Genomic DNA, 27513 nt, shown 5'->3' on the forward strand with positions numbered 1-27513 from the left:
AGAGAGTGCCTTTTTACACAGCTGCTGCATTCTGGGAAATTATTCCTAAATTCCAGGAACCCAGTCTATGTACGGAACGGAAATGAGTGTCTCATTCCCATTCCACAATTTTACCTGTGGCACCCCATGACATTATTTTTGGCTGCCTGCAGTCTAAATTGAACTGCAGATGGTCTGCAACAATGGGCTAATGAATACGACGTAACAAGCGACGTCGACCCATGTCCAGCCTACATAAGTACCACACATAAGGTACTTAGTTTAAACCAGAGTTCCCAAGCTTTTTTGGTTTGGCCTCCAGGCCACATCCCAAGTGCCCCCCCCATAGAACAGTGCTGGGGGGGGGTGGTGTTAGTAGTGGTGCTGAGGTGGGGGTGGGGGTTGGTGGAGGCGCTGAGCGTTGAAAAAAACCAACGAGTCCAGCTCTTGCAAGAACGCTTTGTTGCTATTTGTTTTGTTCACTATTGCCACCCCGAGTCTGGGCAGAAAATTACTGCACTGTAATTCTTCATTAAACTTTGCAGCAAACTGAATAATAAAAAGATGGAAGTTTCAGAATACCCCCTATTTCCTCATTGACTCCTGACTGCCCCCTTTACCCTTGCCACCTCCTTGGATCTTTCCACCAGGGGGCTGGCAGCACCCACTTTGGGAATCACTAGTCTAATATACAGCAATATCTGTACACAGGTCATTCTGCATGAATGGCCAGTCAGGAAGGTAAGTGTGAAAATTGACTCTGGAAAAATAACATTATTTATATGTAAAAAACCCATATGGATTTGCCTCCTGTGCTTCTGTTATCTTTACAGCTTCATGTTAGGAAGGGTAGCCAGACAGGAGATTACAGATGCTAGTATTTGGAACTCATTGAGTTGAGCAGCATTAGTGACAGAAGAAGTGTGATCAAAGTTTCAGACCACAATCCTTCATCAGTGTTATCAATGTTCATCAGTGTGATCAGCTCTTAACATGCTTTTTAATTCTATCCTCGGCCCAGTCCCTGAAATATAGAAATGATTTGCTGTGTGCAAAGGGAGATAAATTTGAAGTAGCAATTGATTTTTTCTTTGGACCCTGAAACGCATCTTGAGTGATGGAGCGAGCTGAATCACTTAAAATTTTCCCCCTGACTATTTTGCAGTATTATTCTTGCTGGACTGAATGCTAAAGGGCATAAGTTTCTCATTTACAGCAGATCCAAAGATCTGCCCATCTTGAACTGGAATGAGCAATTTATATGGCACCATTATTCTTGCAGAGCCAACTATCCAGATGAATGACCCTCTCTGCTGTATACTAAAAAATCTTTGGTTTCATGTTTGAAACTGGACACACTACCTTTGTTCCTTAGAAACAGGAGTATCTGCTCATTTGAAATAGCTGGCTTAAGAGCTTATTTTCTTTTGTTGAAAGACATTTGTGTGGATTCAGTCTCTCTGTAAATCAATACCTTAATAACTATTGCAGCCATATTTCAGAACATTTATGATTTGTGTCCTTTATCTTGTCACCTAATTTTATATATTTCCTGTAGTCTGTTTGAAATTTGTGACCTGCATTTTAAGATGGTGTGTTAAATTCTTGGATGACCTTTTTGTTTTCTATATTTGGTCTTACTGTATCCTTTATAGAAAATATTTTGTGTTGTTGTCCTTTTAAACACTCAGAACATTAATGTAGAGGCCCAAGAATTTCTTATTAATATTTTTACCTAAATTTATATCTTTCTTTAACCTGAGAAATAATATATTGTGGCGCCTACTGCCATGGCGATCGAGCGGACGCTCCGGGCGGTGAGCGCAGCAGAATAGGCCCCAACAAGCGAATCGGCGGGTGAACGGCAAGGGCAGCTTAAAGGCCAGAGACCCCAAAATTTCCCTGGCCTTGCTGCACAGCCAACAGACAGGGACAGCGTGCAGGGAAATACCCGTGTGCAGGAAATCTGCTTTTGTTATACATGTCGTAATGTCAGCCAAGGGGGGCCACGGCGGGAACAATGCAAGTATAAAAGTCAGGTCTGAGCCCTAATAAAACTCAGCTTAACCTGACTACACTGAGTGTGTGTCTTCTTTTAACTAGCATGCAGCTAGTCAGAGTGGCTATTTGGGCACCTAAGAAAGAAACCAAGAAAACCTTAGGTTGATACATCAATTTTCCTACCCTTTTCAAAATGCCCCAGAAGACTTTAGACTAGTGGTTTTCAAACTTTCTTTGCACTCACATACCACTTTAAGTAATCCCTAAAACATAGGTGCTCAGTGATTAGTAAGGGATTACTTAAGTTGATATGAGAGTGGAAAGAAAAAGTTTGAAAACCACAGGAAAGATTTCTTCAGACATTGTAAAGGAATAAATGTGGTTGCTTTTGCTGTGTATTTTATTAGCTGATTGTAGTCCCACTTTTTTTTCCACCTTTTTATTTAATCTTTTCTGCTTCCCATCCTATTATATTCTTTTAATTTATTCTCTCCATCCTTCCCCCAATTCTCTCTGATTTTATTTTTTTTAAGCAAGAAACCCCAAATAAGAAAAAAAAACAAAAGCACTGATTAGGTCAGCACTAACTCCCTTATTTAACAAGAAGTGGCCCTCGCCACTAGTAGCACGAAACCTCGAAAGAGAAAAGCAGAAACAAAAAGAAATCTGCCGACCCCCCCCCCCCCCCCTCCAAACAGAATATCATAATTAAACTTAAGTCAATCAAGTATGGTAAGCTTCTTCAAGGTCTCGGTTAGCTTGATCTTCATCAATTTCAACTTGAACTTCAGTCAGTAGTCCCTCAGATGAAATATCTTCCCTCATCTTTTCTTGATTTCCTTCTTTTTGAAATACAGATAAAGAACCACCATTTTGCTTGATGCTAGGTAATGAATTGGCAAACTCCAAAGCTTCATATTCATTAGAGAAAAATTGAGATTAATATTGTCCATAAAAAACTTTAAGGACTGCTGAGTAGCGAAATGCGAATTTATAACCCTTGTTCCACAAAACAGATTTAGCTGGATTTAATTCTTCACTTAACAATTTCATTGCTCTATTATTCTGTATTACCTAAAGGGCCTCGTTGTTCCCTTGCCCTTTGAACTGCCATTTTTAAAATCATTTCTCTGACTTGATAACGTAGGCATCATTTAATCAATGCAGAATGGGGCTGTTGTCCTGGATATGTTTTTTTTTTAAAGCTCTATGTGCCCTATCAAGTTACAGACCATTTGGAAAATTCTCCAGTCCCAATATTTCAGGTTGCCACTTATGAAAAAAATTCACTGGATTGTTGCCTTCAAAATCTTCAAGCAAACCAACAATTTTCACACTTAGGTTGATACATCAATTTGATTCTCCAATGTATCAACATTTTGCAATAAACCTTTCTTCTCAACTTCCCATGCTATAAAAGAATCTTCAATCGTATTAACTATATGCTTGCATGGTTCCACATCCATATGGCAGTCATGAAAATCTTCTTCAATGTTCTGAAGTTTCATTTTAACTTTATCCACAGATTTATTATATTTTGCACATCTGTTTTTAAAACAACTGTATCTTCTTTAATCAAATTTGATTTGTGAAGTCAGCTTTAACCTCATCAAATTTAGCATCCATTTTTTGGCTAATTAATTCCATTTTTTCAAAGATCTGTGGGTAAAGGGGAGTTGGGGTAACATGATATGCACCCATTTTATTTTCTGTTTTTTCTCCTTGAGATTGTTGCACAAAACTTTCTTCTTCTTCTTCCTCAGTAGAGGTAGTTAAGGGATGAAATTCTGAACGGGCTTTTTGTTTAGCCCGTGTATGTCCAGCCACTGCCGCTGAGGTCAGGTCCTCAATCCCCGCAACGGTTACTTCAACAGCGCACATCTGCAAAGTCCCGCGCATGCGCGTTGACTCCGGAGCCATCTCAACAGATTTTTTCCGAGGTCCAGCGCTGCTCTCCCAAATTCCCTGGGAGGGCAGCACTGGAGCCTGATTTCTCACCCAGGAAGTCTTCGTCGATCGTGACTGAAGATGAACTAGAATCGGAGGCTGAATCTTCAAGGTAGGCCCTGAATTTCCAACAAAGTTACTTCAATTGTTTTTTTTGAAGTTCGAGATTTAGATTTTTTCGTAGCCAGTTTCTGAGACCACTTAGAAGCTTATTTAAAAGCAATTAAGTTTTAAAAAAAAATAGTATTTGGGTATTAATTAATTATGCCAGAAGAAGCGTTTTCCACATCTTCCTCCAACGGCATCACGCCATACCCCCCCTCTCTGTTTTCATCTTATCTTTTGCCTTTCCCTTTCCCCTTTTCCTCGCCTTTCCTTGCCGGTTCTCCTCTTTCCTGCACTGCTCCCTCACCTCCACTTTCCTGGCCTTTCCCCTTTCGCCTCCCCTCTCCTTGTCTTTTCCACTTTCCTTGTCTCCCCCCTCCACCTACATTGACTTCATGTTGAAATTTGATCATTGCTAATTTTTTACAGTTCAGATGAAAGATTACCTTCAGTCTTTTTTTTTCCTTTTTCTCCACCAATAGGCCTTGCTTGCTCAGTATTTTGAGAATTTTCTTCTTTATTTCTTATTTAGGAAAGTTGAATAAGGGATACATATTGCCTAAGGATACCACCAATAACTCCCTTATGTAAGATAATTTCATGGAATCTTTTAGTGTGCAGGTGTAGTTTTGATTTTGTCTCTCATTCAAAATATCTCTCATGGTGCTGCCTTCTCTGAATAGAGTGTCAGCTGTGGATTAGTTCATTGTGGTTTGTAAATCAAAGGATCTAGTTTCAAATTAAACTGTACTAATTTGATCAAAAAATCTAGTCTCAGGGCCAGTGTCGCACTGAGGAATAGCATTTGAAAAGTTATCTTTCATATGAGACACTAAAACAAGGCTTCATCTCTCCTCTTGGACAAATATAAAACATTCCATGTCTGCATTTTGAAAAACAAGCTGGGAAAATAGTACCAGGATCCTGAGCAGTATCTTTATTTCTGGGAAGAAAATTGATCACTCAACAGTATGGGCTGGGTCTCTGAAACTTTGACTGAGCAATTCTCTCCATGGATGCTGCCTGACCCATTGAGTTGAGTTTCTCTTTGTATCCTCAATATTTCAAAATTATATTAGCTGATAAATGCTTAGAAATGTCCAGATAGAGATGCAACTGGTGTTTTATAAATGTAAGTCTTTCCACACTGCACTGAGGCATTAGCCTATATCTGAACTGGCATCATTGTACCTGTACTGTGATGAAATCCTAGTGCTGTGGAGTTACTTGCTGCCACATCACATTAATGAAAATTGCAATATGGACTGTTCTCAGAATGAAAAGCCTCTGTAATGTGGGGGTGGGAGGGGGGAGAAGAAGGGTATACTGTTCTATTAAAACATCTATTGTTTGCCTAAACTAATAAAGGAATCAAAAATCTAGTCTCAGGGCCAGTGTCACATTTGTTTTGTAGCCACCATATTGATCTTTAAGGGCTTGTACACTCTAATGCCCCTTTGTTCCAACACATCACTCAATACTTTACTGATAGGGGCTTCAGCACTTTCCCTAATACATTACTTAAAACTTCTCTGGATTCCATTTGTATCACCATTAATTTGACTTTGTTACTCGGGTGATGTCAACATCATCATCACTTAGATCACTACAAATTCTGGTGTTCAGGTCTTACAGAAATTAAGTATTAAAATGTTAGTCATTACTACGCACACCTTAATGAATTGAAGGAAATGTATTCATGTAATGATACATGGAATTAAGAGTTTAGTTACTTTTCATTCCAATGATCTATTAGCATTATTTCCTAACTGGAAGGAGCCTCAGATCACAGGTTTAATTTGGAGCAGAAAATTTGATATTGTTCAATATTTGGATGTACCAGTAATTAAATTTTTGGCCAACCACATTTTTATCACTGAGGAATTATTTCCATTTTTGCCAATATGTACTTCAAAGCCGGCTGAATGAAAATGAAAAATTCTGAGAGGATCGGTTTATCTTACACTCAGCAAAACAAAAAGATAGGTAAAATCAAAAGTCCTTAAATAAAAGGGTGGGAAGGTCTGTTTCAAAATTAAAGAAAAATAAAAAAATAGCAAATCAGAAACTGATCAGAGAAAAGTGATAAAGAATACATAAACACCCCAAGAAAGGATTCTTTCATAGAAAAGTGATGCAAACTTGAGAATAAAATGAGAATGGTTTTTCAAAAATGTAATTTATCATTGTGTAGATTACCAAAAATGAGATATGGTTAAAAATGTGAGAAATACACCATCAAGATGAGATCTATTACCCATTTATCAATACCACTGCATGCAGAGATCGCAATAAAAATAAAATTAAATAGAAGCAAAAAATTCAGCTTTAAGATCAATAACTATTAAATAGACTTGGATATCATCTTTCAGAACTAGTCTAGAGCACCCATTCTCAACCATCTTTTGGCTATGGTCCCCTTATGACTCTCCTCATAGTTTGTGGACCCCTTTCCCTGTGAAGCGGTCAAGTTTCGTTGGGTTTTTTACCCCCGTACTTTTCTCCTACCAATTACGTAGAAATATAAAATATTTTATGATTTTGGTCCATGATCCGTCCCCTGTAATGGAGAGGCAGCGTCCACCACCTGGTGGAGGACATACTGCCTGCCAATCAAGGTCAAAGACTCACCCCAAGCCATCAATGTGACCCTTGTGATTGGCCCGCCTAAAACACCAGGTGCTGCAACCCAGGCAGTCCGCCCAGACCTCTTAGACATGTAGACAAAACTGCCCCTATTCAACAGCCAGCAGTCTGACGCAGGGATTGACCTCCCAAAAAACTATCAGGTGATAGTTCTGGTCCAGGGTGGGGGTGGGGTCCATGTAGCGGTGCTATAGATAGACCACAACTCCCAGAAGTCTAGTGAACCAACACAGAACACCATAAGGTCATGACATGGCACGCATGGTTCAGTGTTTTAAAGGAATACGCGCATGACTTGAGTAAAGGAGTTCTGATTTACCTGCAACTGTGTGTGTCATTATTTCGCTTTCATCAGCCACCACTGTGTTTTCAGTGGCTATAATACAGTATATAAGTGTGTAATAGTCAATGCTGTGTAAATATCACCCCACCTATTTTTGGCCCCAGTTGCCTGACCATTGGAGCTCTTGACACCCCGACTGCTGTCTCTCACCAAAGCCCCAGCCTCCCGCCCTTCAGAGCTCATAACATCCTGACTGCCCACACCCAAACCTCCCACCCACCGGAGCTCCCAACACCTCAACCGACGCCTAGCGCCTAGGCACAGCTGCCCACCCATAGGAGCTCCTAATGTCTCGACTGTGGACTCTCCCTTAGGCCCAAGCCACCTGCCTACCAGAGTTCCCAACGCCCCGACAATGGACTCTCGCCTAGGCCCCGGCACCCACCTATTTGAGCTCCCAGTTACTCAAACATGGACTGACCACCTGGTCCTAGCCACCTGCCTGCCCATCTGGGCTCCTGATGCCTCAAATGACACAGGTACTTAACGTGGTCAAAAAGTAGTATGCACATAATATTCAACCTCCTAAATTTTATCCTGAAATTTAGTCCACAAAATTAATCTATTACATGTGTATATAAAGTAATCATTCATCCAGAAGTACAGGTCGAGTGATGTGCCAGATTTGATTCCATAAAGTATTACTTTAAGTTCTGAAAATGTACTTTTACAACAGAGAGAAAGTAACTCCACAGCACTAGGATTTCATCACAGTACAATGTTCAGATATAGGCTAATGCTTCAGTGCAGTGTGGAAAAACTTACATTTATAAAGCACCAGTTGTATCTCTATCTGGCATTCCTAAGCATTTATCAGCTATTATAATTTTGAAATATTGAGCATACAAAGAGAAACTCAACTCAATGGGTCAGGCAGCATCCATGGAGAGAATTGCTCAGTCAAAGTTTCAGAGTCCCAGCCCATACTGTTGAGTGATCAATTTTCTTCCCAGAGATAAAGATACTGCTCAGGATCCTGGTACTGTTTTCCCAGCTTGTTTTTCAAAATACAGACATGGAATGTTTTATATTTGTCCAAGAGGAGAGATGAAGCCTTGTTTTAGTGTCTCATATGAAAGATAACTTTTCAAATGCCACACTGGTCCTGAAACTAGATTTTTGATTCCTTTATTAGAAAAGGCAAACAATAGATGTTTTACTAGAACACTATACCCCTCCTCCACTCCCCACCCCCCACCCCCACATTAAAGGGCTTTGCATTCTGAGAAAACAGTCCACATGGCAATTTTCCTTAATGTGATGTGGCGGCATATGCATCAAGGAATAGAAAGTGAAAACAAAAATTTTGTTCACATGTTTACTTTTTTTGAAAATGTAAATTCCTTGCAAGCGTATTTTATTGCGTAAGTTAATTTTTTAAAAAGCCATGATTTGTGAATTCTGCAGATGATTTTCCTTTACCTGAACAGTTGTAAAGTTGGGGGAGGGGGGTGCAAGGTGCACAGTTCTATGATTTTTAGATTTATGGGCAATCCTCGTACCATGTTACAGACAGGAAATTACAGCAATGGAAAATGTACTGAGATTTATGAAGAAAATTCCCACCACTATCAAATTAAAGCTATGGGAAAGATTGTATGTCAGGGTTGCTTCTTTTTACAGAATAGGCCGAAGGGATACAATTGAGGGACCTTGGTGGAGTAAATAGGGTTTCATTTGCTTTAGTTGAGGTACCATAAGCCTGAGGCTATAGTTTTAAATTAATTGGTAGAAGGATTAGAGGGAAGGAATAGTGAAATATATTTTTACCAGAGGCAGTAAAGATCTAGAACTCATTGCCTTCCAAGTATTTGGAAGTATACTTGAAAAGCGAGATTAGGCTAGGTAAAAGGTGGGATTAGGCTAGGTAGCATTTATTTCATCTGGCCCATATAGGATGGACTGAATGGCAGCTTTTTACATTGTAAATTATCAGTGAACAAGTACAGATTATTATGTTTTAATTAAAAAAATCTCATTACCTTCTACTTAAATTTGAGGTTGTCCTGCACAAGTATCTCAGGCAGCATCACCTCAGAAGCTGCATACCATGTAACTAGTTGTGCATAACTGTAATGCTTTCTCCCATCTCGTAATATGCAATTTTCAAAATAATTTGTATTTCTTTAAAGGGGAAAACAATATTTAGATGGTCCTATTTCCTATTTTTGTAAATGTTCTCTTTTGCAATACCCCATTCCACCAGTACTTCATGCACATATCAGTTACTGATGTTTGAAATCATTCAGTGATCAAAGCGAAAATATTCCAAGTAATGTCACATCCAATGTTTGTTTGTACTTTCATTCCCAGTCACCCTGACTGACAGATATTTTTAAATAGCAAACAGAATAAGAAATCCTCAAGCTAATTGTGCTATTCAGCTCTGGCAGGGGATTGATACTGTTAATTCCAAGCTCGCTACATACAGTTGACCATCTGTAGATAAAATCAACAAATAAATGCAAAGATTTGCCTAGTATTTTTCATTCTCCCTGTTTTAGGATTTAGTGAAATGCTTCACAGACTGTTGGGTACTTCTGGAGAGCAGTCACTGTTGTGTCGTAAATTTGGAAAATCATTTCTCAACAGCTAGCTCTGAGAGACTCATTATAACCAGATAATCTATGAGCAATTAATAAAAGATAGCAGACATGATTCCCCTAGTTTCCTTCAAATTAATACAAGGAGATTTTTTTTATATTCACTCAAGAAACTAGGCAGAGCATTAATGTAAAATTTTGTCCAAAAGGTAGCATTTCATCAATACTGTGTTGAAGACTCAGATTGGAATTTTGTATTCCAGTTTCAAGATTTAGATTGGAAGAGACCTGGTAGAGCTCAATGCATTAAACAAGATCTGATAGCAGTCAAGCCATTTGTATGTAAATTTTATTTAGTTTTGTATTCCATTTGTATTCTGGGACAGAATAGAGGCAATGGGAACATTCAAACTGGAGAGAAGAGTGACCGCCACATCAAATAATTAAAAAAAAATCTATTCAAACACTTTTATTTACCTTTTCTCTGTTGCTTTGTTGTCCCTTCATTTGACCACTTTGATACTAAATACAATCATTAAACAATTCCCACTCACCTGTGACTTCTACTTCAGGTGATGATGCTTTTGAGGCAGTACAATTCCGTGAATTGATTTGATTGAAATTAACTTGGAATCTTTCTTCTTTCTTTGGCTTGGCTTCGCGGACGAAGATTTATGGAGGGGGTAAAAAGTCCACGTCAGCTGCAGGCTCGTTTGTGGCTGACCAGTCCGATGCGGGACAGGCAGACACGATTGCAGCGGTTGCAAGGGAAAATTGGTTGGTTGGGGTTGGGTGTTGGGTTTTTCCTCCTTTGCCTTTTGTCAGTGAGGTGGGCTCTGCGGTCTTCTTCAAAGGAGGCTGCTGCCCGCCAAACTGTGAGGCGCCAAGATGCACGGTTTGAGGCGTTATCAGCCCACTGGCGGTGGTCAATGTGGCAGGCACCAAGAGATTTCTTTAGGCAGTCCTTGTACCTTTTCTTTGGTGCACCTCTGTCACGGTGGCCAGTGGAGAGCTCGCCATATAATACGATCTTGGGAAGGCGATGGTCCTCCATTCTGGAGACGTGACCCATCCAGCGCAGCTGGATCTTCAGCAGCGTGGACTCGATGCTGTCGACCTCTGCCATCTCGAGTACCTCGACGTTAGGGGTGTGAGCGCTCCAATGGATGTTGAGGATGGAGCGGAGACAACGCTGGTGGAAGCGTTCTAGGAGCCGTAGGTGGTGCCGGTAGAGGACCCATGATTCGGAGCCGAACAGGAGTGTGGGTATGACAACGGCTCTGTATACGCTTATCTTTGTGAGGTTTTTCAGTTGGTTGTTTTTCCAGACTCTTTTGTGTAGTCTTCCAAAGGCGCTATTTGCCTTGGCGAGTCTGTTGTCTATCTCATTGTCGATCCTTGCATCTGATGAAATGGTGCAGCCGAGATAGGTAAACTGGTTGACCGTTTTGAGTTTTGTGTGCCCGATGGAGATGTGGGGGGGCTGGTAGTCATGGTGGGGAGCTGGCTGATGGAGGACCTCAGTTTTCTTCAGGCTGACTTCCAGGCCAAACATTTTGGCAGTTTCCGCAAAGCAGGACGTCAAGCGCTGAAGAGCTGGCTCTGAATGGGCAACTAAAGCGGCATCATCTGCAAAGAGTAGTTCACGGACAAGTTTCTCTTGTGTCTTGGTGTGAGCTTGCAGGCGCCTCAGATTGAAGAGACTGCCATCCGTGCGGTACCGGATGTAAACAGCGTCTTCATTGTTGGGGTCTTTCATGGCTTGGTTCAGCATCATGCTGAAGAAGATTGAAAAGAGGGTTGGTGCGAGAACACAGCCTTGCTTCACGCCATTGTTAATGGAGAAGGGTTCAGAGAGCTCATTGCTGTATCTGACCCGACCTTGTTGGTTTTCGTGCAGTTGGATAATCATGTTGAGGAACTTTGGGGGACATCCGATGCGCTCTAGTATTTGCCAAAGCCCTTTCCTGCTCACGGTGTCGAAGGCTTTGGTGAGGTCAACAAAGGTGATGTAGAGTCCTTTGTTTTGTTCTCTACACTTTTCTTGGAGCTGTCTGAGGGCAAAGACCATGTCAGTGGTTCCTCTGTTAGCGCGAAAGCCGCACTGTGATTCTGGGAGAATATTCTCAGCGACACTGAATATTCCGTCGCGCATGCAGCCATCTTCAGCGCAAACTCCGGGAGATCCAAAATGAGTGGTGGACTAGCCTCGCCAAACGAACACAGCTCAGCGCGGACATTGGCGACTTCAGGGGTTTCTACGAGGCTCTAAAGGCTGTGTACGGCCCCTCACCCCAAGTCCAAAGCCCGCTGCGCAGCTCAGACGGCAAAGTCCTCCTCAGCGACAAGATCTCCATCCTCAACCGATGGTCAGAACACTTCCAATCTCTTTTCAGTACCAACCGCTCAGTCCAAGATTCCGCCCTGCTCCAGCTCCCTCAACAGCCCCTAAGGCTAGAGCTGGATGAGGTTCCCACCCTGGATGAGACATATAAGGCAATCGAACAACTGAAAAGTGGCAAAGCAGCAGGTATGGATGGAATCCCCCCAGAAGTCTGGAAGGCTGGCGGCAAAACTCTGCATGCCAAACTGCATGAGTTTTTCAAGCTTTGTTGGGACCAAGGTAAACTGCCTCAGGATCTTCGTGATGCCACCATCATCACCCTGTACAAAAACAAAGGCGAGAAATCAGACTGCTCAAACTACAGGGGAATCACGTTGCTCTCCATTGCAGGCAAAATCTTCGCTAGGATTCTACTAATAACTTGGAATATGAAGTAACTAAATTACATTGCAGCAATCCTAAACAATTGCTTCAGCATAGAACAAAGCTGTTGGAGAAAAAAGTTTGGGTGAGAATGAGTTGACATAGTGGCGCATTCACAGGAGTGATGCTGATGACATAAGCGATGCAGCACGCAGGGGTAATAACGCACATGCATGGGTGTGTTTAATTTCAGTATACAGGTGATGAATCTCAGGTACAGGAGAGTGAGGGTGACAGGATCTCCCGTGTGATTCTTTATTTGTTTGTAAGATGGGGTAAATCAGTGCCGTTACAGGTGGTGACCCTGTGAGTTCACAGTACCTTCTGATTTAAAATGGACAGTGATGAGGAGAAACCCCTTACAGCAGCAGTTGGGGAGGCCAAACTAAACTGTGAAGTGGAGGATGTCTTCGTTGTTCCGGATGGTAATCTCCCATACGACGTGCTCAAGGCGGCTATTTTGCGCCATACTCAGCCATCACAGGAGACTTGTATTGCCCAATTACTAGCTGATGAGAGCTGAGGCAATAGGCAACCATCACAGGTGTTGAGGAGGTGGCACAGCATAGCTGGAACCGACCGACCTGTCGAAGGCGAATTTTGGAAACAGAGGTTCCTTTGATGTTTACTTCATCATGTTCAAGAAGATTTGGTGAGTGTATTTTGAATGTCTACCCTCGATCAGTTGGTGGATCAGATCAACCTCATTAAATTCATGACCTCCACATAGAAGATAGAAGGATTGGCTTCTTCCCCTAGACAAAAGGAGCAAATGGAACTGAAACAACTGCTACACACCTTGAGAAGTGCCAATACCTTCTCAATCGTAGAAACTACCAGCACCATGTCAATCAAAGATAACGGAATTGGAGCAGAAAATGGCAGCACTGACTACACAGGTCCAGGCTTTGGACAGGCAACAGAATTCTTTTCGTCAACTTGTTTGGAATCATAGTAGTCGAGGAGATGGTACAGGCAACAGATGGTGTATTTGTTGGAAGCATCAGAGATATGGTCCTGCCAGCCACCATCCTTTCCTCAAAGACCATCACTTGGGTGTTCAATTTCATTTTGATTCCAGTGGAGAGATTTCAGTGGTCCCTCTAACCATGGAGGAACACAGACACCCCGATATGTCATATGTTTTTTTCAGCCAGAAATGATTCTAATATTCAAACATCTGGCCAGAGGTCACTCACGTTGGATTTCAGTCTCAAGAAACCTTTCAGTGGGTTTTCATAGTTGCAAACTCCATTTTGGGAATGGATTTCTTGTCACATTTTCCTTTGTTGGTGGATTTGAAAAATCGCTGCATCTTGGACCGCAACTCTTAGATGCAAGTGAGCTGCATCAGTCATCCCTCCAATGTAGTCAGCTGCCTCACAAGCCTTCAACCTGTCTCCTGCCCTTTTCAAGCCTTGTTCAAGTGTTTTCCTTGCCTAGTGACCCCATTGTATCATCATACACACATTAAACATGCAGTAACCCACCATAGAGAGATTTGGGGTCCTCCAGTTGTCGGGCGGGCTTGAAGATTATGCCCAGATCGTCTTTAAATCGGAATTCGATCGCATGCAGAAGTTGGCATAGTCCACAGATCTGACAGCTGCTGGGCTTCACTATTGCATATGGTACCAAAATACCTTCTGGGGCGGGGGGGGAGAGGGTATGGGAACCTTGTCATTATTATCATGCCCTGAACAATTCTATCGTGCCTGACCGATACAACATCCCCAATTGATAAGACTTTTCAGCAAACTTCCATGGCAAACATGTACACCTGTATTTGCCAAAATAGATCAAGTACGTACTTACTATCAGATTCCAGTTGAACCTTCTGATGTCACAAAGACACAGTAATTACCCCTTTTGGCACATTTGAGTTTCTGTGAATGCCATTTGGTCTGTGAAATACAGCTCAGATATTCCAGCGGTTTATGGACCATGTACTCACCAGCCTCAATTTTGTGTGTTTGTTTACATCGACAATATTCTGGTTACAAGCGTGGATGAAGAGGAGCTCAAGTACCAACTTATCTCATTATTCAGAGTTTGCATTGTAATCAATCCCAGTAAATGTGTTTTTGCCCCATTTGGGTCATGGAGTTATGCAACATGGTATTTTGCCTGATGAATTGAAAGTGCAAGAGATTCAAGAAATTCCTCTACCTGTTACATTTGGCCAAGTGCGATTTTTTTTTTATATCCGATGTCTTGAGTCCAAAAGCCCATTAACTTTGGAAGATAATGCTGAGCGTGCTTTCAATAATGTGAAGACTGTGCTTGTGAATGCCATGATGCTTGAACATCCATAGCCCAACTCTGTGCCCTCACTTTCCACAGATGCATCTGTTAGTGCTGTGGTAGCAGTGTTAGATCAATGAGTCCGTGGGCAATTGGAACCTCAAGGATTTGTTTCAGCCAAGCTGTCACTGGCTCAGACAAAGTATAGTGCGTTTGGTTAAGAACTCTTGACCATCTATCTTTCAGTGAAACATTTCTGTTTTTTATTGGAAGGTCAACATTTCACCATTTATACAGACCACCAGCCTCTTACGCATACTGCGAGTATAAGCACACATCTTCACAAGCCCAGAGAGAGATGGCACTTGGACTTCATCCTACAATTTTCATCAAACATAAGGCATATCCGAGAAAAAACGAATGCTGTGCCGATGTCCTGTCCAGGTGTGACATTGATGAGCCATGGCTCATGCACAGCACACTGATCCAGATCTCATTTGGTATTGCCGGATAAACTCTGGTCTCCATCTTCAAGATGTACCCTGGATGAATCAGGTGAAATGTTAGTCTGCATTTTTCCACAGGAAGGCCTAGGCCTTTTGTGCTGGCATCCATGAGGTGGGAGATTTTTGAGTCTCTTCAGCATCCATTGCATCCTGATAGAAGAGCATCAATCAAACTAGTTACGGCTCTTGTTAAATGGGATGTTGGATTATGGGCAAGGTCCTGCTTGCCGTGTAAATGCTCTAAAGTCTTCAGACACATGAAATCCAAGCTGGGGGAATTTGTTGTTCCAGATTCCCGTTTCAAGCATGTGCACCTAAACTTAGTAGGCCTGCTTCTGCCATCCCAGGGATATACTTATCTGCTCACATATGAAGACCGGACTACCCTTCATATTCTTTGTTTATCTAGAAGCCTCTTAAAACACTACTATTGTATCTATTTCCACTACTACTCATGGCAGCCCTTTCCAGAGATCTACCACTCTTGTCAAATATTTGTCCCTTACTCACCTTAAGCACATGAACTCTAATGTGTGACACTTTTGCCTGGGGGAAAATATTTGGACTATTCACTCTCTTGACTCTTCTTATGATTTTATACATCTCTTCCAGGTTTTCCCTCAGCCTCTTACTTCCAGAGAAACAACCCAAGTTTGTCTAATTTCTCCCCAAAACTTATACTCTTTTGTCCAGGAAACATCTTGGTAAATCTCTTTATCTTTCCCAAAACCTCTGCAACCTCATGAGGCAACCAGAAATCCACACAGTATTCCAAGTGTGGCCAAAATTTCGTGACCACCTTACTTTTGTATTCAGTGGCTCGCTCCATTAAGCCAAGTCTACCATATGCCTTCTTTGTCACTTTATCAACTTTCCTGGCCACTTTCAACGTGTAAGTATCCTGGACCCACAGGACCCTCGGCACATCAATGCTTTTAAAACCTCTACCATTTACTGTATGCATTCACCTTACATTTGACTTCCCAAAGAGCAACACCTCCCACTTGTCTGAATTAATAACCATTTGCCATTTCTCTCACAATATTGTTAACTGGTCTCTATCATGTTACATTCTTTGATAATCCTCTACATTATTCACAACTCCACTATTAAACCACCCAACTATATTTTCATCCGAGTTATTATGTACATCACAAATAACAATGGTCCCAGCATTGATTCCTGCAGAACACCACTGGACACAGGCCTCCATCTCTACATTGTAATTTAAAGATATATTTTTGCAAAATGCCACTAGTTTCTCTTTGCATCTTTATTCTCTGAGAGAAGCAGCCACTAATATGAATATGGTAAAAATATATTCTTTGCTGATGTATATTCCCACACGCAAAGTCTTCGTAAACAAAATAATTGATATTGTAGCATATGCGCTATGACGAGTGTGGAAGGAAGACACACACACGAGGAGTTGAAATCGAAGGCTGCTTAATTGCACCGGCAGCCCTGCTTATACGGGCCCCTGGCACTGATGTCAGGGCCCTGTGTCATTGGAGCACCGACTTCGGGTTGGCTGGCGTTCCCACCAGAGTTCTTCATTTTCCTGGCACGCTGAGGTCACCTGGGATGATGGCCAGTGTCATCCCCAGGTCTGCACGATTGCCGCGTTTGTTGGCCATTTTGCTACATGACCCACCCCCCAGAACCAGAAACCAGGCAATAGTCTTCGGTGGCCTGCCCCTGCGTCATGGGGGCGGAGTGCAGACCGGCTCATTATGGACTAGATATGCCCGTTTCAGGCAATCGTCAGTAAAGGTTTCCTCCATACCATCAATATCGAAGATAAAGGTGGAACCATTGTCTCTAATGACCTTATAGGGTCATTGTAATGGTGGTCTGTCTGTGCCCATCCTCATTAACACGTACTGGCAAGACTTTAGGTCCTTCAGGACGCTATGCTTGGGCTGGCCATACGATGGGGTTGTCGCAGGACCAAGGACCCCAACTTCCGGCACAAGCTCGAGGTTCGCTGAGGGGTCTTTGGAGGACATTTATTGGGGGCCAGGAAATCCCCAGGGATGATTAAAGGCGCACCGTAAACCATCGCTGCTGAGGCATTGAAGTCCTCCTTCGGCGTGGTACGGATTTGTCTACCCAGTTGCGACCTTTGAGCTGGACCATCAAGACTTCCTTGAGGTGCCTGTGGAAGCACTCCACTATCCCATTGGCCTGTGGGTGATACACAGTGGTATGGTGGAGCTGCATCCCCCAGAAGGTTAGCCAGCGCCACCCAAAGCCTGGAGGTGAATTGTGCCCCCCTGTCCAAGGTGAGGGGCTCCGTGACCCCAAATCGGGACACTCGTGTCAAGGAGTGTCCTGGCGCAAGTTTCTGTGCTGGTATCAGCCAGCAGGACCACCTCCAGCCACCTCATGGAGCAGTCCACCATGGTTAGGAGGTATCTTGCCCTGCAGTTCTTGGCCCACTGGCTGGCCTGTTTACGGAGGCCATGATTTGAGTTCTGTAGGGCAGAGGTGAAAAAGGCCAGGGGTTTCCACTGGCCCTTGTTGAGTTGTTCTCGCATGCTCCCTTCTGCTGTGCTCGAGGCATCGACAGTTAGAGTGGAAGGTGCCTCTGGATTGGGGTGGACCAGGAGGGTGGCATTGGCTTGGGGATCTTTGGACCTCTAGAATGCCCTGAAGGATTCCTCGTCTCAAACAATATTTTTTGCTTTGTTGGTCATCAGTGCCGCTGCTGGTAAAAGTTTATTGTACTGGTGAATTCCTGTAGTAATTTCACCGTATGTGGCTTAATGAAGTGCCGGACCACCTCAACTTTCTCAGAGAGAGATGTGGCCCTCTGCTTGTTCATTCTGTGCCCAGGAAGCACAGGGAAATGGTCCATGTAAAGCGGTTCTTCCCAAAATGAAGGGGGATGGTGCGGGTCCCAAAAGATCAAATTCAGGAGCTGTTAGCTCCCCTCAGTATTGAGCCCTGTTTAGCACAGTGAGTGTCAAGGCCTGCAGGGGGTAGGACACTTATCTCAGTGCTGGTGTCGGAAACACCTACCCGACAGTAAGTCCCAAACGTAGAGGAGGCTATCATGTGAGCCAAACGCTGTAGCTATCAACGACGGTTCGCCAGGCCATTTCCCGAAAACCTGCAGGGTGGGTAACATCGACAGGCCTTCACACCCCTTTGCTGGTGGTAGTAGCATAGCTGTCCCATCCGGGGCGTTCACTTGCCTCTCTTCTGGCCTTGATCTCACCGGGGACTGTTCGTGGGGTTTGCTGATGTGTCTACCATGACACTGCCATCCTTCTCTCTCCAGAATGTATCCACCCGGGCAGCAACCCTCCAAGGATTGCTGAAGTCATCGTCTGTGAGCAAGAGCCGTATATCCTTGGGCAGCTGCTCTAAGAAGATCTGCTTGAAGAGCAGGCAAGGCATGTGGCCCTCGGTTAACGTGATCATCTTGCTCATTAAGATGGTCGACGCTTGGTCCCCCAGTCCATCCATATGCAGCAATCAAGCAGCGCGCTTGCGCTGGGAAGGCCTGTAAGTGTGGGTTAGTAGCTCACTGAGGGCTTTGTATTTTCCTTGCTCTGGAGGCTGTCATAGGAAATCTATGACCCTTGCCGCTGTGATCAAGGGTGCTCACGACATAGAACTAGCAGGTGTTGTCAGCAATGATGCGGTGAAGCTGGAACTAGCCTCGGCCTGCTCGAATCAGTTGGAATACCCAGTACGTCGGGAGCCTGAGGGAGACCACATGGGTGGTCACTGGCTCCGCTTGATCCTTCATCTTTGGGTCCAACTGCTGGATGTGGAAGAAAGACTCACACATGAGAAGTCGAAATCGAAGAATGCTTTATTCCACTGGCAGTTCTGCTTATATGGGCCCCTGACGCTGATGTCAGGAGCCTGCGTCATCAAAGTGCTGACCTCGGGTTGGCCAGCATACCTGCCCGAGTTCCCCATCTTCCCGCTGTGAGGGGTCACCTGGGACGACAGATGGTGCCACTTGATGACAAATTGTGAGGATTTTATCGATTTAGTTGTACTTTTCAGTTTTCTTTTGTCAGCTGCCTGGCTAATCCACAAGGTATAAAATAGGTTAAGCCTTTTCACCAGATTTTAAACTCAACATTACTTCTGAAATTAGGGTATCTTAAAATTATTGCACATCCAATTTTTTTATAATGCTGTCTGATTACTTTTATATCTAAGAATTGTAGTTGCTCCTCAGAAGAAAATAGTATGAATTGAAAAAAAAATTGATAAATGTTGGTAATCACATTCAAATGTCAATCACCATTGCCATTGATTTGTTCAGTAAAGCATACAAGAGAATGAGCCATGAACAAGACAGCAGCAATGTATAGGTCCTTTACCAACCTACCCCCCACTGTACATCATCACTCTCTGACAATAAACACTTATAACAAGACGAATGCTTTCCATACCTCAGGTACAATCTCTCAATGAAGGGAGGAGTGAGTGAGAATCACCATTGCTTTAGTGTGCCTACATACCTCTTGGATGATTGAAGATCAAAGCGTCAAAGGTGGTACCAATAATCCCTGTCCTACTATATACTTGTGAGCATGGACTTGCCTAGAGCAGCCCACTGAAAGACAGCACCAACTCTGACTTCACAAAATCCTCTGATTCTACTGAGAGAATAAATGATTCAAGGTCCTTTCCTCAATTAACAACCTTGGCATTAAATTTGTAATTACATGCAGTTAGGTTGAATGGGCAAGCCACATCTTTTGAATGCCCAATGTCAAAGTTCAGAAGCAAAAGTTTTGGCACAAGAAGTGATTGCTGTGTCGACAGAGGGAGCCATTCAAGGCTACTCTCAAAGTCTCCTTGGAAAAAGTATTTACTGCCAAGAAATCCTTTGCCCATGACCTCAAAATGGAAGAGGAGCATTGAGGATGATGATCTGAATGTGATGTGCGTTTGTTAGAGCACATACCTGCCTAGTGTAAGTGGTATTAGGAGTGTGTCACCTTCCACACCATCTATGCCATTCGAGACCTCTTGCCCCATTTGTGGCAGTCATTGACATCACCAGCCAGTAAACAGGATTGGAAACTGTTCATCTTTGAGGTACCACCTACAAGTGAAAAGAGAGATGTAGGAAGGAAAACAGGTAAATAAATAAGATGAGATTCTTTGGCTTGGCTTCGCAGACGAGATTTATGGAGGGGTAATGTCCACGTCAGCTGCAGGCTCGTTTGTGGCTGACAAGTCCGATGCGGGACAGGCAGACACGGTTGCAGCGGTTACAAGGGAAAATTGGATGGTTGGGGTTGGGTGTTGGGTTTTTCCTCCTTTGTCTTTTGTCAATGAGGTGGGCTCTGCAGTCTTCTTCAAAGGAGGTTGCTGCCCGCCGAACTGTGAGGCACCAAGATGCACGGTTTGAGGCGATATCAGCCCACAGGTGGTGGTCAATGTGGCAGGCACCAAGAGCTTTCTTTAGGCAGTCCTTGTACCTCTTCTTTGGTGCACCTCTGTCATGGTAGCCAGTGGAGAGCTCGCCATATAACAGGATCTTGGGAAGGCGATGGTCCTCCATTCTGGAGACGTGACCTACCCAGCGCAGTTTGATCTTCAGCAGCGTGGATTCGATGCTGTCGGCCTCTGCCATCTCGACTACTTCGATGTTGGAGATGAAGTCGCTCCAATGAATGTTGAGGATGGAGTGGAGACAACGCTGGTGGAAGCGTTCTAGGAGCCGTAGGTGATGCCGGTAAAGGACCCATGATTCAGAGCCGAACAGGAGTGTGGGTATGACCACGGCTCTGTATACGCTAATCTTTGTGAGGTTTTTTAGTTGGTTGTTTTTCCAGACTCTTTTGTGTAGTCTTCCAAAGGCTCTATTTGCCTTGGCGAGTCTGTGGTCTATCTCATTGTCGATCCTTGCATCTGATGAAATGGTGCTATAGCCGAGATTAGAGTAGGAACAAATATACAATTAAAATCTTCAATAAGTGCCTGGAGAAATTATTCTCTGTGGGTCTTTGATGAATATCATTGCAAAATCATCCTTTTCTTTAAAGAGGCTCTTATATTTGTTAATTACTGGTCCTAATGCAGGTGCTGAATTTGTCATCATAGTATTGGCAGCATGGTTGGCGTAGCCGTTAGCGCAACGCCTTTACCACGGCAGCAAGCAGGACTTGGGTTTGAATCCCTTGCTGACTGTAAGGAATTTGTACATGTATGCGTGGGTTTCCCCTGGGGCTATAGTTTCCTTCCACTATTTGAAACGTACTAGGGGTGTAGTTAATTGGGTATAAATTGGGCAGCACGGACTAGTAAGTCAAAGTGGCCTGTTACCGAGCTGTATGTCTAAATTAAAATTTTAAATTTAAATAGTACAAAGGCTGCAATACCTTGAAATTCATCGGGATGTTTGATTGCAGGCTACAGTTTATGTGAAACAATTACATTGTGTAACTCTTCCTGAAATTAGTGACCTTGTGCTGGATTGATACTCATTACCACAAAATGTCAGGGTATGTACACTAATAACAACATTGTGTTTAAATTCTTGTTTTTTTTTCCCTAACCACTTCTAGACCATAATGTTGCTTTTTAAAAAAAAAGACAATGCTAATACAGTGTTTTAGTCAGCAATTTTCTTCTGTCCCTCAGGTTTTGATCGGTCGCTGGAGTGTGACTGTATAGTCACAGCCACTTTTGAGCATCATTCTTTCCTAGCTGCTGTTCATGTTTAATCTTTCATGTTAAATCTTAGCAGGTTTTTTCATTTAAGCAATGCATCACCAATTAAAGCTGATTCCATTAGCATATTTTTAGCAGGAATCTTTGGCAATGAGTGGGGAAATCTAATTGATGATCATCCATCTGGTGTAGGATCTGTATGACAATTTGTCGGATGCCTCCATATATTTGTAGTGAGCCAGCTTGACACAGTTTTGGAATCTACTCTGGCCAGCTTGGTCTGTGCTGGTAAATTATTAACTGGATATATTTATGGAATATTGGCTCAATAAATGTATCTTAAAATTTTTAGATTTCTTACTTTCATTAAAAATAATGTGTAGATGACTAGAGGTGGTTCATTGTACTATTGGCTCACCAATCTGCTACTGCCCAAGGGAGTGGAGAGAGAAAACTTCACATCTGTGCTCACCATATGGTGTGTATCCAATCTGAAACTGGCAGTTGTGCATGGGTGGCAGGCAGAGCAAGAAGAGAAGATCAGTGGGCAGCTACATCATTTTTATGTATGTTCAGGCAGCTGCTACTTTGTGATATCAGACAAATGACATTTTCTTTTCTCTGTATCTTTGCGCTTATTTTTACTGGAATCATAACACCAACAAAAGTTTTGTTATCACTAATGAAGTACAGTTCTCAATTTTAATATTTACTTGTTTTGTAAGCTTGGCAATTTGTCGATGAATATGAAATGTGGATTTGTTAGTGCAGGACAAATCTTTCATGATTTTTTTTGTTTCCTTTTCTCTTGCCTCCTGTACACGCACTCAATGGTGTTTTGTTGGGTTGTATATGTACAGTCAGATGATACTGAATTTAACTTGAAGTGTTGTGAAACAACACTATTTCATTGGAAGCGAAGATACCACTGGCCACTGTAGGCAGCGTAAAATTTAGGAAGTGAAATGCAGGCAAATGCTCCACATTTTGTACATCCAGGTTCCTCCTCACAATTCTGCATTAGATATACAGAGTATCTGAAAGGAACTTACAGACTTCATCCAAGTTGCTGTCAACCCCAGATTTTCCATTTCATTTAATTTCTCATTGAAAGGGAAACATAGGGAGGCACGACACTTCACAATCCAATTTCCAAGCAGCAGTGATTTCAGTTCCCTTGTCTCTGAACTTCATTTCATGCCAAGTGCTGCATTTGATTCACTTTAATCTGTGTGAGTCTGCAAATGGACCATGTTGAAATGTTTGATTGTACAGTACAATTAAAATTTAAGAGCTGCGCTTTTCCATATAATTAGAAAATTTAAAATAGCAAATTACTTGGCACAACACACACCATATAATTGGCAATAAAAATTAAATTGGAGAAATCATGTGCAACTTCTGAAAAAAAAAATTGATTTTCTCTTGTCCTAGTTCTTATTCTGTCATTTCCCATTCTGAAGATAGGATTTCTGCTAAAGTACATCTCCACAGTTACTTGAGTCTTGTGGCTCTCATCTGTTTAATGCATTTATCTCTTTTTAGAATGTTGGCATTCTGTCCTTTCCTCGCCTTTATAATTGTGTGCATTCCAGCAATGAGTATTGGAGGGTAATGACCAAACACAAGATCCTGGCATCATGTCTTTGATTTCCATTCAGTAGTACTTAAGCCTTATGTAGTACTGTGATTGCTGCTACAGTTAAGATAAGTCATGAGTCATCAGGGTATGTGCTTTAAGGCATTACTTTTATGGTCATTATCAGCTTGAGGCTCTCATCAAAGTTGTCATTTATCATAATGCACCAAGCATTCACTGATTCATGATGTTACTTATTGATTCATCTAACGAGGTACTCATCAAAAATGAGTAAAAGCTTTTTTTTGTCAAAGGAATAATCAAGAGACACCAGGGGATCAAGCACTCTTGTATACTCTGTTCATGGCCTCATGTACTATCCCACCAAGACCACCCATAAATTGGGGGAAACAACACTTGATTTTCTATCTGGGCACTCTCCAACCAGATGGCATTAACATTGACTTCTCCAATTTCTGCTAACCTATTCTTTATTCTTTCCCCTTGCCTTCTATCCATTAGCTCTCCATCCCCTTCCCTCTCTATTCACAAAGCCATTCCTCGGCCCCCTGGTTGCTTCTGTGCCTCCCCTCCCTTATCCATCTATTACTTCCTGTCTTTGGGACATTGATCCTCCCCCCTACTTCACCCCCCCCGCCCCCCACCATGTTATTTGGATGCCTGTTGACATTTTTCCATTCCTTGATGAAGTGCTCAAGCCCAAATGATTAGTTATGTATTTTTATCTTTGCTATATAAAGGATACTGTTTGTAGTTTGTAGTTTCTCCAGCATTGTGTTTTTACTCCATTTTGCATTAGATCACCTGGACCACAAGAACACCTACATCAGGTTGTTGTTCATTGACCACAGGTTAACATTAAATGCAATCATACCAGCAATAATTCAGAATAAGAAATTATTATTGTCATGAACAAGCCATGAAATTCAGTGTTTGAGGCAGCATCGTAGTGCAATCATACATATTATAACCATCTTCCAACTATTATAAAAACATAAAAATAACAATAGTAGTGGACAAAAAGTCAGGCAGTGTCTTTGGTTCCTTGATTATTCAGGAATCTGATGGTGGTGGCGAAGATTGTGCTGCTGTAGGCTCCTGTATTTAGGCTCCTGTATTTTTTCCCCAATGGTAGCAGAATAAAGAGGGTGATGGGTGTCTTTGAGGATGGAGGATGTTTTTTTAAGATACTGTCTCATGTAGATGTCCTCAGTGGAGTGACATCTGGTGCCTGTGATGTCACTAACAACCCTCTGGAGTTTATTCTTGTCCTGAAAGTTGGCGTCTCCATGTCAGGCAGTGATATAACCTGCCAGAATGCTCTCCATGGTACACCTGTAGAAGTTTATGAGAGGGGGTGTGGTGTGATGGCATAGGGAGAAGACATGGAGAAACACCTGGAAGAACTATTAAAAACATGTTTTTAAGTTTTTTCAGAAAATATTGAAGATATTGCAAACATATTCTGGAAGCAATTATCAGGAAAACAAAAGCACAAGCAGTTTAAAAAAAAATTACTTCCAAACTGCTATCAAGTATAGAAGAACTTGGGCCTTCCTTCGAAGTGGAGCCTCCGGAGTCGATTCCTCCTCACCCAAGACCGCAATGGCAGTCCCTTGGTAAGAGTCACTCGACTCCGGCACCGACTTCACGCAGCGTTGCAGAAGATGGCGCTGGCACCTGATGTCGTCCTCCTCCGGACCAGGAGGAGCAACCGCGCATGCATGAGACTTATATCGAGTGTGACCCATGCTGTGGGGGGGGGGGGGGGGAGGGACCCGACTTCCCTCGGCCCAGCGATCGTGGGCTGACAGGAGGAGGGGTCTGAACTCGCAGTTGGGTTGAAGTGCCTTCAGCATCAATGGAGGAAGTAGAAAGAGACACTGGAGGACTGGAAGAAGAAGAAATTTATCAAGGAATGGAGGAGGAAAAAACTCATATACAAGGGTAGGCTCATAGTTAAACAGGTTTTAACAAAGTTTAAATCTGACCCTCATTATTCAGATACACCATCACAAATCGATATATCGAAACAGATAGAAAATTTGGCAATTCAGATGGGTCAAGGTTTTTCATCTATAAAAGAACAACTTGCTGATATGAAGGGGGAAATATCTTCAAAGTGTGTGAAAATGGTGGATAAGGTGCAAGATAAATTTAAGAAGATTGAAGAGGATTTTTATGACTGTTAGGATGATGTGCAAGAATGTAAGGAAAAGATGGGTTAGATGGAGGATTCATTTACTGGTTAGGAAATTCAGAGAAATGACTTGTTGAAGAAAATTGACGCGTTGGAGAATCAAAGTTGAAGGAATAATGTTAAAATTGTTGGTCTCCTGGAAGATTTTGAAGGCACAGATCTGGTTCAATTTTTTCAGAGGTGGATTCCTGAAGTTTTGGGGAAAGAATATTTTCCGAATGGTTTGGAATTCAATAGAGCTCATAGAGTGATAAGAAGAAAACCTCTCCCAAGTCAGGCTCCACACTCTATCCTGATTAGATGTTTACACTATCAAGATAGAGAATTAATCTTAAGAGTTGCAGTTCAAAATGCGAGAAACTGTTATTAAACGTCATAAATAATTTAAATCAGCTAAAGCTCTGTGAGCTCTATGAGCTCTGTTTTGTGGAATAAAGGATCTAAATTTGCTTTTTGATATCCTGCTGTACTAACCAAAGTTTTTTTTATGGAGACTTTCAATCTCAGTTTTTTAGTGACGATGCCAAAGCTCTTACATTTGTTAATTTTCTACCGGATAATAAACATGAAAAATTAAGAAAATTTTTTCCAACAGCCTGTTCCAGTTCAGAAGGGGAAGAATGGAAGGCGAGAGATCGGAATCTCAGCAATTCATTGACATTGATGATGATCAAATTAATAGAGATCTGGAGGAAGCATATCATACTTGAAATAATTTGTTCATTTTTTTTGTTCAATTTGTGGGGTGATTTGGCTACTGATCCTTCTGAAGTCGTTGGCCACCTTGTGGCATTGGTCACTCCCATATAATTGAGGGGCATAATACAGTAGTACAGTATTTATATATATATATATATATGAGGTTTCTTTCTTTTCTTTTTCTTTTGAGGTGATCATTTGGTCCTTTTTGTGTTGTTGCCTTGGGGAGGTGTTTCACCATTGTGGTTTTTGAAATGTAATGATGGCTAATTTAAATTTTGCCACTTTTAAAGTTAATGGTCTTAATAATCAGATTAAGAGAAAAGGAGTATTGGTGTATATTAAAAAAATTGAAGGTTGATGTTGCTTTTTTTGCAAGAGATGTATTTGACTGAGAATGGAATGAAAAGGTATATCAGAAATTTATGCTCCTAATATAGATGATGAGAAATTTATGTTGGATTCTTTTCTTAATTTAAATCAAGCATATGAAAAAATTATGGTAGGAGGTGATTTTAATTGTTGTGTGTATCCATTATTAGATAAATCTCCAAAATCAGTAGTTAAGACTAAAATAGCTAAACAATTGATGGTGTTAATGAAAGATATGTATTTAGTAGATATATGGAGAAGGTTAAATCCTAAAGAGAAAGATTTTTTGTTTTATTCATTTGGACATGATTCTTATTCCAGAATAGATTTATTTTTAGTATCAACACAATTACAAGGCTGGGTATTGAGGGCTGAATATAAGCGTAGGATTTTGTCTGATCATTCTTTGTTATTAATAACATGTACTGCTTCGGAGAGAATTGATAATGTTTATTGTTGGAGGTTTAATTCTTTGTTATTGAAAAATGTTGAATTTTGTAATTTTATAAGGAATCAAATACAGCTTTTTTTTGAAAATAAATATGGATTCAGTCGATAGTAAATTTGTTTTATGGGATGCTTTAAAAGCATATTTGAGTGGACAAATTATTAGTTATACTGTTAAAATTAAGAAACAATATGTAGTTGAAATAAGTAAATAGAGATTTTAGAAAAGGATTTACAGTGAAATTCTACAGGAATTAAGAAAATACGTTTAGTTAATATGAAATTACAATATAATTTGTTACAAACATTATTACAGAGCACCAGTCAAAGGTATTCTGAATTAGGGGTAAGAGCTCATGAAGTATTAGCTTGGCACGGATCAAGCTTCTAGAACAATAAATGCTATTAGACATGATTCAATTATTACATATAAACCTCAGGAAATTAATGATGTGTTTCG

At 41.8% G+C, this 27513-nt stretch overlaps 1 protein-coding gene across 17 annotated transcripts in view; it reads left to right on the forward strand.

Moving 5' to 3' along the window:
* Window positions 1–27513, forward strand: part of LOC138755231 (lysine-specific demethylase 4C-like) — a 417729-nt gene that overhangs the window by 293317 nt on the left and 96899 nt on the right. Inside the window, exon 18 of one of the 17 annotated variants that reach the window (XM_069920908.1) lies at window positions 1743–2023. The exons of 15 other annotated variants lie outside the window; for them this stretch is intronic. In XM_069920908.1, coding sequence (XP_069777009.1) covers window positions 1743–1748 — 6 coding nt within the window. In that variant the 3' untranslated portion in view covers window positions 1749–2023. Of the gene's footprint in view, window positions 1–1742; window positions 2024–27513 lie in introns of those variants that run through there. One more of the 17 variants, XM_069920933.1, reaches the window with a different exon arrangement.

Source organism: Narcine bancroftii, chromosome 1 (genome assembly GCF_036971445.1).
Source record: "Narcine bancroftii isolate sNarBan1 chromosome 1, sNarBan1.hap1, whole genome shotgun sequence".
Lineage (NCBI taxonomy): Eukaryota > Metazoa > Chordata > Chondrichthyes > Torpediniformes > Narcinidae > Narcine > Narcine bancroftii.